At 42.9% G+C, this 16,279-nt stretch overlaps 1 protein-coding gene and 1 long non-coding RNA gene across 8 annotated transcripts in view; one reads left to right on the top strand and one right to left on the bottom strand.

Annotated features, from left to right (window-relative positions):
- Positions 1–16,279, top strand: part of HECW1 (HECT, C2 and WW domain containing E3 ubiquitin protein ligase 1) — a 462,565-nt gene that overhangs the window by 403,498 nt on the left and 42,788 nt on the right. For all 7 annotated transcript variants that reach the window (XM_032758252.2, XM_032758254.2, XM_032758251.2 and 4 more), the window contains 2 exons: positions 402–515; positions 1,344–1,496. In XM_032758252.2, the coding sequence (XP_032614143.1) occupies positions 402–515; positions 1,344–1,496 (267 nt within the window). The remainder of the gene's footprint in view (positions 1–401; positions 516–1,343; positions 1,497–16,279) is intronic.
- On the bottom strand, positions 1,103–15,073 carry LOC116812512 (uncharacterized). Its single transcript, XR_004370719.2, has 3 exons — positions 14,661–15,073; positions 3,362–4,508; positions 1,103–2,626 (listed from the first exon to the last, which is right to left on the bottom strand). It is a non-coding gene; the product is annotated as an uncharacterized LOC116812512 (long non-coding RNA).

Genomic DNA, 16,279 nt, shown 5'->3' with positions numbered 1-16,279 from the left:
TGGTCAAATTTAAACTCTTGGTAACTTTGTAACTGAAGTCTACATAAAATGTTGTTTATATTTTCCCTTCTGGGTTTATTATTTTCATCTCACAAAGCTGAACCCAAACTCAGGAATCTTAAGCAATATCCTATAAGTTGATCAAAGTGAATTATCTTAAAAGTAGTTCCATATGATGGAATGCACGAGAAGTGTACACATTTTCTTTGTGCTCCTGATGTTTTGAAGAGCGTATTCAGATAATCCCTCAACGAACTGATGGAACCTGCGTCCTGCTCTTTCCTCTCTCGTTGGAGAGGCTGGGGAGTGAGAACCTAAACCTGAGCACTCACAACTCACTTAGAACACTGTCCAGCATCCTGACTTCAGGGCCAACGCTCACCACCCCTTCTCCTTCTCAGGCTCATTATTCGCCGGGATCATTTGTTGGAGGGAACCTTCAATCAGGTGATGGCCTATTCGCGGAAAGAGCTCCAGCGAAACAAGCTCTACGTCACCTTCGTTGGAGAGGAGGGGTGAGGCACCAGGAGTTTTATGCAGACACTAAGCATGGGTGGGCCAGAGCCTCAGGATCAGGGGTGATTTTTCTCAAGAAGGAGCAGGGTCACTGTCAGCCTTCACCCCAATGCGATTCTGATCACATCCTCCCAGGCGGTCCTTCTTTTCAGGTATTGCCAAGCTTTAAAAAATGCCACATTCTTCAAAAACCTAAGATTATTGACATGCACAAGAGGATAAGCCAAAAATACAGTCCCAGGGCACTGGATCTTTCCTTTTTAGGTGGTATGTCCCTCTGAATATCTAATTTAAAAAAACTCTTTCTCTTAAAGTGCATGTATACAACTTCATGCCAAACTTTTCATATCATTTCAGTGATTTCATGGGAAACCACCTCGACCATGAAGGGCAAGCCATGTAGGAGGGCGTATCAAAATGAACTTGGAAGCCTTTTCAGTCCACCCACATACACACACACATGCATGCACACATTCACTGTTGCAGGAAATTCTTTTATGTGTCCCACAACAAAGGCCTTGTATTCAATGGGCCAGCTGCATGTTTTAGCTCAGAGGGGTTAGATGATCAAAAGAAAACACTAAGGAAAGCTGCCATAAGAGTTTATTCATGGACATCTGGTTAAGAAACATCTCCAAACCAATTACTGCATCCTCATTTTCTACAGCAAATTGATACTTCCATTGGTATTCACTCCAAAGAGCAGAGGCTGCTCTCTGCTTTCCCCAGCACCCAACTCTGAAAGGGCACACTAGAATCTGGGTGCAAACAGGTCCCCCCACCTCCGGGCACAGAATGAGCTTCCTAGACCTCTGCTTTCTTTGCAGCCTGGACTACAGTGGCCCCTCGCGGGAATTCTTCTTCCTTCTGTCTCAGGAGCTCTTCAACCCTTACTATGGACTCTTTGAGTACTCGGCAAATGATACTTACACGGTGCAGATCAGCCCCATGTCCGCATTTGTAGAAAACCATCTTGAGTGGTAAGCTCTGTAATGTTCACTTTCTTGTATTTGAAAGTTTTCCTCTTTCTTAGTCAGAATTCAACAGCATTTCTCAAAGGCCACTGTGTTTAGAGCAGTGGCCAGATGTTATGAGGGATGACAGTGAATGACAGAGCCCAAGAAGGAAGAATCTGTTAGTCTTCACCCAGAACACAAGATGAATTTACCAAGGATGCTGATAATATAGCAACTGCAAATTGATGTGAGAAAGAATAATTGCCTACTGAGAAGACACTAAGATCAGTAGATATAGGTCATGAATGTCGATAATTTTACTAAAATCATAAGGTCCTAGTGGAGGCTTCTTGGAGGTATTTATGGGTCTGAAATTCTTTGACCTTCGACCAATGGCTTTAGCACTGTGGACACTGGCTTCTGTATCTTACTGTAAAATATGGCTATTAGGTCAGATGATCTCTAAGCCTTCTTCTGACTTGAAAATCCAGTATGTCTTTGGTTCTTGGGTTGTCTGCTGTTGAGGCATTCTATTACCACTTACTGATATGTGTAAGAAGATTGGTATCGGTCAATGCTGTGCAGTTTTGTGGTGCAGATGCGGGTATTAGTGGTCTCCAGAAAGCTGCTGGGACACCTGGGATGCAGGCACTTTCCTGCTGCATCACCACATGCCTGATTTGAAAATTGCCGCTGCTCTGACTGCAGGAGCTCCTGCTGTTGAGAGGGAAATGAGTCCTGGAGATGGCTAATGTGGGTTCTTCTGACATGGCTTATTTATGCTGCTGTTGAAGGGACCCATTGGGGTGACACCTGGGCCTGCTGGCCTTAGAACCCAAGTTCCTATAATTTGGCTATAGAGCATCAGTGTAACCCACCTGTGCTAAGGCTTCCAGATATTGCACACACATGTCTTCTCTCCGAATGCACTCCCAGCCCTGAAGTTCTTGAGCTGAGGTAGAGTGAGTGAGTGCACATCGAGGGTTTGGCACAAGATGAAACAAAACGTGCCCTTTGTCACCCCAGAACTTGTGAATAAGTGGATGATGGAGCAGAGCAGGCAAGTCACCGTGGACGGGCCCAAGAATGGAATCTGCTTCTCACTGAGCTCACATTCAGGCAGGCTCCATTCTGATGGTAGAGAGTGCTGTGACCTGTAACACAGGAATATACACGTACACAGGTTATACCTAACACAATCCCTCAACTAGCTCTTAGTTTGTGAGCATGAAATTTAAGATAGTGTCTTAGAGATCATGAATTGGAATCAGCAATCAACAGAGAAATATTTTCATCAAGTATCTTACCACATAAGACTATGCTAGGTAGTGTCAGGAATACCTTCGCTAATTTAACAATTATAAATTAAGCACATAGTATGTGCTGGGAGGATACAAACATAAAATGAGCAAAGTCTCATGCCTCAAAGAGACTAATGTGAGGAACACATGAGCCAACCAACAATCACAATACAATAGCTTAAATGCTCACTTATACACACATATACATATGTGAGCATATGTTTGCCTGAGATACATAGATAAGCCTGAGAATTGTATTCAATCACAAGGGAAAAATATCTCGCTCTGTCCAAGGTAGGGGGTCAGGGAGTAGGGAGTGGAGTCTGTGAATCTTACAAAAAGAGAAGATGGTGGCATAGGACAACAGGGACAAGTACCACGGTGGGATGAATGGAAGCTGACGTTTGAAGAAAACCTTGGTGTCAAGCATATTTCAGTGCAGCCACAAAATAAGGCCACAGGTGAAGGCCTGATGGGAAGCACAGAAGATACTGTGGCCCACACTTGGCTGAACTGCCTGTTAAGAGTGGCCTCCGTCGCTTTCCACAATGACCATGGCTCGCCTGCTGCCCCGTCCCTGCAACCAACCTGGCTTTGTGGCCTTCTGCTCATCTATGCATTGCAGGGCTGAAGAGGCTCTGTAGATGTGTCCGTTACACTTTATCACATTAAGGAAGGAAATTGTGTGATACAGGGATTTTGCAAGAATTACCAAAGTTCTCTGGATGGATCCCTGATGAGGGCTTGACAGTGTCTGTCCTCGAAATTCAGGTTAACCGCTGAGTCCTTTGTTAGAGGACTTGGCCCCTCACTAAGCGTGCTGAGTTTCATCTGCTGATGTTCTCACTCATGTGGAGAGTATCTGTGATGCATCCTGGAAACACGATTGCAGGTAGCTTTCTAAGCCGACTAGCAATCTAAACTGAGCCCAAGGTAATGAGATTTTCTTCAGCACCCCTCTTTGGATGCTGCTGACTTGTGATGAAATGGGCAGGGAACTCCCTTCTGATTTAAAGCTCCAACTCTGAATGCCTCAGTCCCAAGAGTCCTCAGCCTGGCATGCAGAACAAGCCCCTTCACCTCCACGGGGTCAGAGATCAGATCGTATAATGACCCTCCATGTGGAGTCACACTTTTCTTCTCTTATCAGTGGCTCCAAATTTCTGAGTAAGGAAAACTGGTTTTCTTCGCACAGAGCCACAGCTGACTGAACGTAAGCCACCTAGGAAGAGTCTCATTTAGATTTTAACAGGAAGCCCTGATCAGCTTTGGGACATCTTAACAAAACCATGATGCCGCAGTTATTCCTTGTTTATTTTCATACCATAAACCATCTTGTGCCATGTGGCAAATAGTTTAACAAACAAAACATGCAGGTTTTCACCTATCTTGCGCCCCTGAGTGACTTGTTAAGCTCTTTGGCCAGCATTTTATCAAAGGGAGGCTAGGAGAGCCCAGATCTGGTGATGTGGCTTTGGGTATTTTGCACAAAATGCTGGCAGTGTGTGGGTGCTGTGGCACCTGCCTGAAGACCTATCGCTGTCATTCCTGCATCCCGCAGGTCCATGACACTCAGGAAACCAGAATCCTGAGTCTTCAAATCTGATCGCTCACAACTGGTACCACTGGCTGCCTCTTAACTGCCCACAGCATGGGCGTGGCTGCTGCTGAGCTCAGATCCATGTCAGGCGTTCCTTCCACCTTCTGAGGGAGTTCATCAGGAGATTCATGGAGGCTGTGAAGAGGATGACAATCATCAGATCCTGTGCATCACTCATGAGGAAACAGAGAAACCAAAAGATTACAAGGCTTTCTATGGGCACAGCCTTGACTTTGTAAAGCAGGACATTGTCCCTTGACATAGGACAAACCAGGGCAGGATTTGGCCTGCAGGGAGGACAGAGGTGCCTTCATGGACACCCACGCCCTGCCACCTCCCTTCACTCTGGAATCAGAGATAAGCATAACCACAGACCCGAAATAAACATGGCAAACACAGGTCAGCTTCAAAAGTTGTTGCTGGTTTTTTCCAAAAATAGAAATTTTATTCTCTAGTAAGGCATATCAGAAAATGCTGTGAAATTGGTATTCATATTTTATAAAATTTATAAATGTATAAAATGCTGATGAGCTAAATGGATCTATTTTGTACTGCTGAGCATAATTTTATATGTTATCATAATCATTAATAAAAAATAGATGAATTTAAAAGTCAGTTGCTCGTAGGCTAGTGAAATAGTGAAAGGACTGGAGTTTTCCTTTAACTGGAAGAATTATTACCACTTAGCATACACACATTTAATACTGATTGGTTTGCTATGGAGGAATAACTGAGAAACCAAATGCACTGAGTAGAGTTTATATTAATGTTTTAACACAGCTGCTCTTACATGATTATATTTTTTTAATCCCTAGCAAAAATCCATTATAAGGCTTCAAAGGATCAAACATCACTCAGGATTGACACGGTACCCAGCTGTGGCTGGAGGCAGCATCTTTGCAGTGGTCAATTTTATCTTTTTTTGTTGTTATTCTGCTTCTTTATCCTTCGATGACCTTCTTCTGTGTCCCAGCCTCTTACACGTTTTCGGAGTTCCCTCTGAAAAATAAGCTCTATTGGAACAGAGACACTTTTGTCTTATTTCACTCTAGCACACAACCTGGCACTTTCAGGTGTTCAGAACATCTCCCCGACCACTGGGTGCATAAATATTATTCCACAAGTCACACCAATCTCTTCCTTCTACCAGGGTTAAGATTAATAGAGTGCTCCCTCCTGCCATGTGCAATTAATTGCTCAAAGTTCACACTTTTCTGTATTATCTGTGGTTTTAAAGCCCTTGCAAAGTCAGCAATAAATGCACATGTCCCTTAAGAGCTTTACACTCTGGGAATCTGCTCTCCACGACGCATGAGTGCTGCTTGTTACTGAAGGAAGGCCTCCTCCTTCTTCTCACACTGCACGTGGTCCTGCAGCAGCCACTTCCAGGCGAGGCACTGCCAGAAGACATCAATGGAGAAACCCCTGACACTGTGTCCTTCCTCTGAAAGCTGCCCTTTGAGAGTAGATACTTGACATTCTGGGCTTCCTGCTCCCTGTGTGTGGGCTTTGTATCCATTGGAACAGAGCCAGCTTAATCAAAAGCCCTAGCAGGGCATTATGATTCCACCCACTTCCTTTCTTTCTAGTCCAGTGTTGAGACGTACCAATATGAATAAATATAGTGAAAATTCTGTGTTACACACGTTGAGTAAGCTGGGAAAAAAAAACTGTTTGTGGGTTTTGTTTTTTGTTTTTGGTTTTTGGTCAGGATTTTTGTTTTTTGTTTTGTTTTGTTGCCTTTGGCCTAAAGAGACTTTCTGCAATTGCTGTTTCATTACTTATTTGTACGACTGACTTCCAAACTGAAAGGACTATGTCAAAGTCAGCAGTCATAATATTCAGGCCAAGGAGAGAGAGGAGATAGAGTCAGCAGAGCTCTTTCAAAGCTGGAGCCTATAAGGGACCACCCATGGATACTGTGGTTACTCATGGACACAGCCCCTGCCAGACCTGGCCACAGCAGGGCAAAGCAGGGAAATAACACTCTCAATCAACACTCTTCTTCCACCCTCCAGTCCCAATGGCCAAACCCAACCATAAACCAGAGGACAGAGGCTCTCCAGATACTGCAACCTACAGTGGCCAGTCCCTAGGTCACAGAGCAGGGCAGAAAAAGATGGGAAATTAGTGGAAGACAGGAGAGCAGGGAATGAAAAATTACCATAAGAGCCTATACATTTCAGGACCTTCAACCCATCCACCAGAAATCTTATAATTTACAGAACAGTGTGTGTCTGTTGTGTCTTTGATGACAGAAGTCTTGGAATACTATTCCAAATTTCTTTTTTCTTTTCTTTTCTTTTTTTTTTTTTGAGATGGAGTTTCGCTCTTGTCCCCCAGGCCGAGTGCAATCTTGGCTCACTGCAACCTCCACTCCTGGGTTCAAGCGAGTCTCCTGCCTCAGCCTCCCAAGTAGCTGGGATTACAGGTGCATGCCACCACACCCAGCTAATTTTTGTATTTTTAGTAGAGACAGGGTTTCACCATGTTGGTCAGGCTGGTCTCGAACTCCTGACCTCAGGTGATCCACCCTCCTCGGCCTCCCAAAGTGCTGGGATTACAGGCGTGAGCCAAAGTGCCCAGCCTATTCCAAATTTCATATCTTCATTCTTTTATTATGATGATGTCATTTGCATATTGATGAGGCACTCCTATGCTACTTTTTTATCCTTTTCATATTTATTGTATCCCGATTTTCTATCTTTAGGGATACAGAATTTAATAATTAAGCTAAATAATGAAGGATCCATTGAGAACCTGCTAAATATACCAGGCACTGTCTAACAATATTATAACCCAGATATAATGTTATTATTACAACATTATAACCCAGATACTGAGTTATCTTACTTTTACAGATAAGAAAAATGAGGCGCAGATATAAATAAAGCCACGGAGATAGTCGAGGACCAGGTAGGAGTAGGAACCCCGGTATCATGGCTCTATCATCAGGATCTAGCCCCCATTCAAAGGCAAAATCAGATATATAATTGGTCAAATTAAAATACAATGTGACCAATACTGTGCATACCTCTATTATAGTGCTTATCACATTGTATTGTAATAATGAGGTACAAGGAACTTTGGAAAAATGAATGAGAAAAATTGGCTGGCAGAGAAGAGGAGTGGGGAATTCTAGATGGAGGGCCCAGCGTTCACAGCAGATGTCAGTTTGGTGTGGCCTCAGAGGAGAGAAAGAGGCTGGAAAGGCATCCTGGTGTCCGGTAGGGAAAAGCATTTGATGGCATTCCTGGGCGTTTGGGTTTTGTCATGAAGATGACAATGACAGGGAGCCAGGCATTTCATTAGTAAAGGAAGATCCTGATCAGATCTGTATTAAACTCAGAAAGTCAACTCTGGTTACAAGTGGAAGATGAACTGGAGTGGGCAATAGGGGTGTCATTTAAGAGGCTAGTGAAATAGTTGTTGGAAGAGAGATTAAAGAATCAAAATAGGGCAGAAGCAGTATAAATGGAAAGATTTTTCAGAAGGAGCATGAACAAGTGAATGAACAAAACTTGGTGATAGATTATAAATAGTGGGAGGTTAAGTATATGATAGGCTAAATAGCTTGAAATGACACTGGTGATCACCTAAAATTCTGCCAAATACTTATCAGTGCAAAGACACCTTTTTAAAAATCAACCTACCATTCCTTATGTAGTACCCTCTATTTTAAATGATACTTCTTTATAATCTGAATTAGCCAGATTATAGTTGCACACTCCCAGATGCTGTGAGATATGTTATTTCAACATTTTTAATATTTACCAAAACTTTGTGTCATTAGAAACTCTTCACTTACTTGCTACAAAATTATATATAAGAAACTACCAAGTTAAAATGCTCACATATTTTGAAAGGAGGCATAAAAAACAAAACTATAAATGAATTGTGAAAGGTCCAAATTTATTTTTATGTCTAATACAATGCATGAATATTGCAAATGCATATAGTTTCAAACTATTATGTTTATGTAGGATTCACATTTAAGTTCAAACATTCCCTTCTCTAAGGGTCTTTCCTGAGCACTCAATTTAAAATAGTGCATCCATTTGTAATTTTCCAACTTAACATCTTACTTTAATATATTGGCTGAATTTATCACTATATAAAGTATTAATATGTTTATATTCATTGTCGTTTCTTCCCAAAAATGTAAGCCCAGTGAGACCAGAGTCTTGCCTGTAGCTTTCCTAGTCACAAACTTGGCACTCAGTAAATATGTGTGGAAGGAAGGAAAAAAAGAAAGGAGGGAGGGAAGAAGAGAGGCTGGACAGATAGACGGATGGTTGAATGGAAGGATGGATGGATGGATGGAATACTTCTCAGGTAAAACTCCTTGGTTAATGAGAATTTTTATCTCATTTCAATTTTTAGTTCAGAATATTTAAACTAAAATAAAATAAATAAAAATGGTAAAGATAAATAAATAAATTTGGAGCTTCTCACTCATTGTTGAGTGTCATTTAAGCTCCTACCAACTATTCTCTCTGAAATCACCACTGGAAATTCTTTTTGTCCCAATCATTCTGAATGTCACTTTTCCTGGAGCAAATCTAAGATGCCCTAAAAGTCTGAACAATTGAAATAGGTGGGTTCCTTCTCTATTCCTAGGAAGAGTACCAGAGCCTCAGACACATTTTCTTTGTCTTAAGTACAGTCATGTGTCAGTTAACGACAGGGATACTTCTGAAAAATGCATCACTAAGCAATTTCATCATTGCGTGAACATCATAGAGTGGAATTACACAAACCTAGATGGCAGAGCCTACCTCACACCTATGCTCTATGGTATAGCTTATTGCTCCTGGGCAACAAACCTACACAACATATTACTATACTGAATACCTTAGGCAACTGTAACACAATAGCAAGTATTTGTGTATCTCAACATAGCTAAACATAGAAAAAGTACAGTAAAATTATTGCATAGAAGATAAGAAATGGTACACCTGTATAGGGCAGCTCCGTTATAATTTTTTGAGACACCATTGTATATGTGGTCTGTCATTAACTGAAATGTGGTTATGTGGCCTCTGCTTGTGCCAACGTGTATCATTTTAAGAAATGACTACGTTATGAGTCACTCTTTACATAATTGTCAGTGTGAGAAGGATTTTCAGAGCCAGATTTCAGATGTGATGCTGTTAATCAGTTTCTCTGCAGCCACCAAAATGTCTGTGTGCTCATTTATGTCTGTGGTGGTGACGAATCTAACCTTACAGTTGTCACAATCAGACATTTTACCACCTCTCAAACCAAAATTTTCAAGAGGATCCCAAGGCCCTTTGCTAACTGCAAAATAAACAGACTCCCCTGCCCCCTTCTGCCCCAGCCCTGACCTCTCTCCCTTCCCAAGCAGATACTACCTGGGTGGTAAAAATCTTCTGTTTTCAGGTCTTTAGCAAGGGGAAGTGGGGGAGGAGGGAAGCTCTTTTGTGCATGTTTAGAGTTTGGCCAAGTGGGTAAGTGGGTATTAAGTGTAATTGTAGAGTTTTGTGGAACTTAAGAAGTCCTGGATAACACATTTTAAATATCCCTTGCTACATCTACAGAGACTTGAATTAGTAGGTAGAAACCACAACATTATGAGATCGCACTGGGTGTCTCATGGCCCTTCAACCTCCCAGGGCCCTCCTGACGGAAGAGCTCAGTGTGGACTTTTGATCTGAATTTAAGATCAGGTAAGCCCCAGCCCCAGCCCTACCCCTAACAACAGTCCCTGGGTTCTTTCACGAACACCTACAAGAGCTTTGCTGACCCCATCTCTGGCTGAATCTCAGTAGCCTCCCTATCAATTCTCAAAGAAGATGTGGAGCAAAGGTTAGATGAGAAGTCACCATAGAATGTGCGGGATTGGTTGGGATTCTGCCTGTCCTATTTCTGAACCCAGCTTTCTTCAGAATGTGTGAGAAACTTCCAGTAGGAAAAAAATTAACTATTTAGTTAATGATGCCAGTACTGTAACTGGGTATGCAACCAAAAGAAAATTATGTTAGATTCCTCTCTACTTTGAAAATGCGTGAAAAAAAGGAATGAAATTTCTTCAGGAAAATCTAGGTGAATTTATGCATATGCTAGAACATAAAAATTATTGAGAACATAAAATGAACTCAAGAAACCTTGAGTGGTAGAGACCTTTTTAGAGACAATCAATCTTTTTAATCAACAACTAGAATCTATAAAAGAAAAGAAAGGCCGGGCACAGTGGCTCACGCCTGTAATCCCAACACTTTAGGAGGCCGAGGCGGGTGGATCACTTGAGGTCAGGAGTTTGAGACCAGCCTGGCCAACATGGTGAAACCCCGTCTCTACTAAATAATACAAAAATTAACCAGGCCTAGTGGCACATGCCTGTAATCCCAGCTACTCGGGAGGCTGAGGCAGGAGAATTGCTTGAACTCGGGTGGCAAAGGTTGCAGTGGGCCTGGATTGCGCCACTGCACCCCAGCCTGGGCAACAGAGTGAGACTCCATCTCAAAAAAAAAAAAAAGAAATGTATTTGAATATATAAAAGTTAAAATACTTTTATGACAAAAATACCATAAACAAGGTCAAGAGACAAGCTTTGATCTTGAAAATTAATCTTTGCAACTCAAGAAAATCAGAGGTTGAAAATCTGTAATACAAATTTCAAAGAGCTCTTACAACTTGAAAAAAAGAGGAGATACAACCCTGGGAAAACTGGCAAAGAATATGAAAAAGTTGGTCAGAGAAGAATAAATGCAAATGATTGATAAACTCGTTAAAAAATTTCAACTTTTCTAATGGTGAAGGAAATGAAAACTAAGGTAACAATGATATATCATTTTATAATGATCAAATTGCCAAAAATTAAAGTTATTTATTTTTGGAGGGGACATAAGTAAAAGGATGCTTTCATGCATTGTTGGTAGAAACATGCATGAAAGCAATTTTATAGCCTTTCGGGGGGAATGCAATCCACAATATAAACTAAAATTTTTAAAACCCCTATGCCCTTTAGCCCATAAAGTTATCTCATAGAAACAAAAGCACTAATATTCAGTACTTTTATAATAACAGGTAATATTTATTGAGCCCTTATTATGGGCCAGGTATTTTTGCAAAGGCTCAACATGAATTACATAACCTAGTATAATCCTCTATTTTACAAATGAGGAAACTGATACCCATGGAGGTTTAAACTTGCCCAATATAAGAGCTAGTAAGTGACAGAGGTTTAAACTTGCCCAATATAAGAGCTAGTAAGTGACAGAGGTAGGGAGCAATCACATGCAGTCTGACTCTAGAGTGCAGACTTTTTTTTTTTTTAGACAGAGTCTTGCTCTGTCACCAGGCTGGAGTGCCATGGCACGATCTTGGCTCACTGCAACCTCCATCTCCCTGGTTCAAGCAATTCTCCTGCCTCAGCCTCCTGAGTAGCTGGGACTACAGGCACCCGCTACCACACCTGGCTAATTTTTGTATTTTTAGTAGAGACGGGGTTTCGCTATTTAGGCCAGGCTGGTCTCAAACTCCTGACCTCATGATCGGCCTGCCTCGGCCTCCCAAAGTGCTGGGATTACAGCCATGAGCCACCGTGCCTGGCCTAGTGCAGACTTTTAAAAGCTATGCTGGACTGCCGCACAAAACACACAGGTGTGTTTATTTCTGCATTGTTTGTAAAGACACAAACCTAGAAGCAATGCAAATGTCCATCGGCAGGGGAATAGTTAAATGTATTACAGCAGATCCACACTGCACAGTCATATGGGGCATAAAAAAGACTGAATTAGAACCTTACCACGTGATAGAGAGAGATTTCCTCAAGATATTGTTGAGAGAAGAAAAGCAGAAAAGCATGAAAAATGCAATTCAAAAATTGACAAATAGTAACCCCAAGCCTGTGTGTATGTAGCTAGAGATATGTAAATATAAATATATTAGTATGTGATTATATGATTCAGATAAAAAATATGGAAGGGCACATTTTAGCTTATCAATATGTGTCACAGGAGATAAGCCAAGGTTACAGGAGCTAGCCACGCCAGGAGAAGCCAAAATCTGTATAAAAATTACATCTGTGTGTAAAAAATAAATAAATCTCTTACAGCCAAGATGCCATTTGGTACAAATGTCTTAGCTTAATTATTAGTGGAAAACAAATGTCTTAGATATGCATTCATCAATGCACTATTCTTATCGCCTAAGGACTTGATGCTGGGTTCTACAAACTGTTCTACACATGAGCTCCTGGTATATTGTGAATGCCTCATGTATATGGTACAAATATGCTCACCCTACCCCAAGTGTCTTCCCTTCTTTATCTCTTTTTGCCATTTATCCCCCCTTTACTCAGCACAGACCTCTTTACTAATTCCCTACTGTCTACAAAATGGAGTCTGGACTCCTCGGATTCTCAGGAAAGCCAAAATATGAAGACCACCTGCCTTGAGACACCATCTGCCTCTCCCGGGCAGCTCCTCCTCTGCCCTCCCCACGTTTCCTTAGGCTTTGCTCTGCTGCCGATATGTGCGCAATTGTTTCTTCTGTTCTTCTTCTCTCATTTATATGGGCGCAAATTTCCTACCCTGAAAATCCACTTAAAATACTGCATAGTTCCTTCATGATTTCTTCATGATTTCCTGAACCTTCTCAAGACAAATTTATGTTCATCTTCTCTTGAATTCTTTTAAAACACAAAGGTTTCCAAACCCTTTTAGCTGGAATCTTGTTCTCCAATCTAGAACATATGAAAGTGAAGCCAGGCTCTGGCAAGGAGGAGGGGTGGCTGGTCCACTGAGCCCCTCAGGCTCTTCCTCCTCCCCATCTCTATGCTTCTGTGCAAAATAGCTTGAGAAAGCACTGCTCTAATCTACTGTCTGCGTCTCTCCTTCCATCCCTCCCTGGCCACTTTGTGTTAGCTTTGAAACTGGATCAGGGCAACATCTTATTGTTCGGGTTTGCCCTCTGCAGCCAGCGTGGTTTCTGGCATGGAGGCAGCACCCTTCAGGTCCTGAGGCAGGTGCCACACAGCAAAAGGCAAACCCAGGTTTCATGCCTGCTCCAACTCTCAGTAGAACCTGGGCAGCTTTCTTAACCTATCTGAGTCTCAGCCTCCTAGTTCACCAAAAGGACATAAGAGTGCCTAATGTGGTTTGAAGGATGTGTCTCCCAGAATTCATATGTTGAAACTTAATCACCAATGTGATGATGTTAAGAGGTGGGGCCTTTAAGAAGTGATTAAACGATGAGGGCAGAGTCATGAATGGGAGTAAGGCCCTTATAAAAGGCCTTGAAAGAGTGAGTTTGCCCACTAGGTACAGTAGCACCACCACGACCACCCCCAGCTGTCACAACCAAAAATGTTTCCAGGCATTGCCATAATTCTCCTAGGAGGCAAAATCACTCTGTTGAGAACCACCGTTTTCGTGATGGAAGACTGGAAAAAGAAAAGGTTAAGCAAAATTTTTGCAGGATAAAAAGTATTTCTGTAGGCCTAGAGTTTTAGGAAAACATTTTCAGCCTTGGAATACGTCATTGCTGCAGGTTGAATGTATGTGTTTTTCCAAAATTCATAGGTTGGAACTTAACCCCCAAGGTGATGGTATTAAGAAGTCAGACTTTGGCTGGGCAAGGAAAGTCACGCCTGTAATCCCAGCACTTTGGGAGGCCAAGGCGGGTGGATCACCTGAGGTCAGGAGTTTGAGACCAGTCTGACAACATGGTGAAACCCCATCTCTACTAAAAATACAAAAATTAACCAGGCGTGGTGGCACATGACTGTAATCCCAGCTACTCAGGAAGGCTAAGGCAGGAGAATCACTTGAACCTGGAAGGCAGAGGTTGCAGTGAGCCTAACTGCATTGCACTCCAGCCTGGGCAACAAAAGCAAAACTCCATCTCAAAAACAAACAACAACAAAAAAAGAAGTGAGGCCTTTGGGAAAGTGATTAAGTCATGAGGGCTCCACCTTTGTGAATGGGATCAGTCCCCCTATAAAGAGGTTGAAGGGAGTGGCCTAGTCCCTTTTGCTCTTCCCATTCTGCCATTTGAGGATACAGCAAGGTGTCCATCTTAGGAGCAGAGAACAAGGCCTTACCAGATGCTGAATCTTTTGGCAACTTGATCTTGGATTTCTCAGCCTTCAGAGCTGTGAGAGATAAATTTCTATTATTTATAAATTACTCAAGCCATGGTATTTTGTTATAGCCACAGGAATGAACTAAGACACTCACGTATTAGACGTCTCTGATTATTGGACCAGCATAACTGAACTACACACTTTAGTTTTCAAATGTTGGCAACTGAAGAACTTACTTTAAGTAATGACCTTCAAGTAATGACCAGGTGAGTCTCGGTGCAGTCAGTCCACTGAGTTCATGTCCTGATTCCCTGCTAGTCCATCTAGAAGAGAATCTCCCAGATGCTGTTATCATTTGCTTCCCAAGACAGTTGCCTCCTGGACTGAGTCAGAGGGAAAAGCTTAGATAGAAGCCACACCTCTGTCTCCAGCCATAAGCGGGCTGCTGGAAGGATTCCCACAGAGTTGCCATGAGCTCTTCATGAAGGCTGGAGGCTAGCTATGGCCCTGGTGTGCTCTCACCTGCCCCACAACAGCCACCTCACCCTCCAAGCAGGCCTGCAGCTGTGCAGGAGTTCCAGATGCCATGCCTCAGTCCTCCCACAGGCCAAAAGGGAAAAATTACAAAGCAAACCACTGGTGGGGATGCCAGGGCCTACACCAAACCCACTATTAGCTGTGGAGACAGGAGACCAGACTACGGCCAAACCCTGAACTCAGCCCACAAGAATGTGCACGGAGCACAGCGAATGACATCAATGCTGGCCTTGGTGTAAAAGCCAGGAGCAGGGAAATTTGATTGTGCCAGGAGGACAGGGAGCTGCAAAGAATCAAAACTCCGCTCCCTAATATTTATTCCAAAAACAGCTCCGTGGTGGGGATGTTATTGCTGGCGCTTCCCCTTACTCTTTGTACTGTGTGTTCACTTTCCAAAGGCAGTTCTGCTTGTTTGTTTGTTTGTTTGTTTGTTTATTTGTTTGTTTTGAGATGGAATTTCACTCTTCTCCCCCAGGCTAGAGTGCAATGGCGCAATCTTGGCTCACTGCAACCTCCTCCTCCCAGGTTCAAGCAATTCTCCTGCCTCAGCCTCTCAAGTAGCTGGGATTACAGGTGTGTGCCACCAGGCCCAGCTAAATTTTGTGTTTTTAGTACAGAAGGGGCTTCTCCACGTTGGCCAGGGGGGGTTTCGAACTCCTGACCTCAGGTGATTCACCTGCCTCAGCCTCCCAAAGTGCTGGGATTATAGTCATGAGCCACCATGCCTGGCCTTGCTCGTATTTTTAAATACCAGCATCAAACAGCCCTGAAAACTGCTCTTTCTGGGAGCTTGGCTTTGTGCGGCCGCTAGAAGGATGCAAGGCCTTTGAGGAGACAATGTCAGAAGAGAGAGAAAGTCTTGAATTATAAGACAGAGCAAAAAGTGGATGGAAGAAGAGCCCAGAAGAGGCAGGGAAAGGGAATAGATAGCCCAAGTGGAGACATTAACTTTGAAAAAGAGTCAGCCCCGGCAGGAGAAGTGCTTGAACCCTGGAGGTGGAGGTTGCAGTGAGCAGAGATCTCGCCATTGCACTCCAGCCTGAGCAACAAGAAGGAAACGCCATCTCAAAAAAAAGAAAAGAGTCAGCCCCTTTTTCCTTGAGATCGAGGGAAATAAATGGTAAGTGTAGATTGCGGATGTACTTACTAATAAGAGAGGTGCCGAAAGCAAGAACCAGAGGGAGGGAGAGGCTGGTGATATGAGGGGGATTAGATAAAAAGAAGACCCCCCCTAATTAGTGGGGTGTGAGGAGGCAAGGATGCATGTGCCTGCAGGCGGTGGTGTGAGAGGAGGCCAAGTAGAGCCCTTCATACTCTC

Source organism: Hylobates moloch, unplaced genomic scaffold, assembly GCF_009828535.3.
Source record: "Hylobates moloch isolate HMO894 unplaced genomic scaffold, HMol_V3 SCAFFOLD_1, whole genome shotgun sequence".
Lineage (NCBI taxonomy): Eukaryota > Metazoa > Chordata > Mammalia > Primates > Hylobatidae > Hylobates > Hylobates moloch.
Note: the sequence above shows the minus strand (reverse complement) of the source record. Positions and strands in the feature narration are given on the sequence as shown.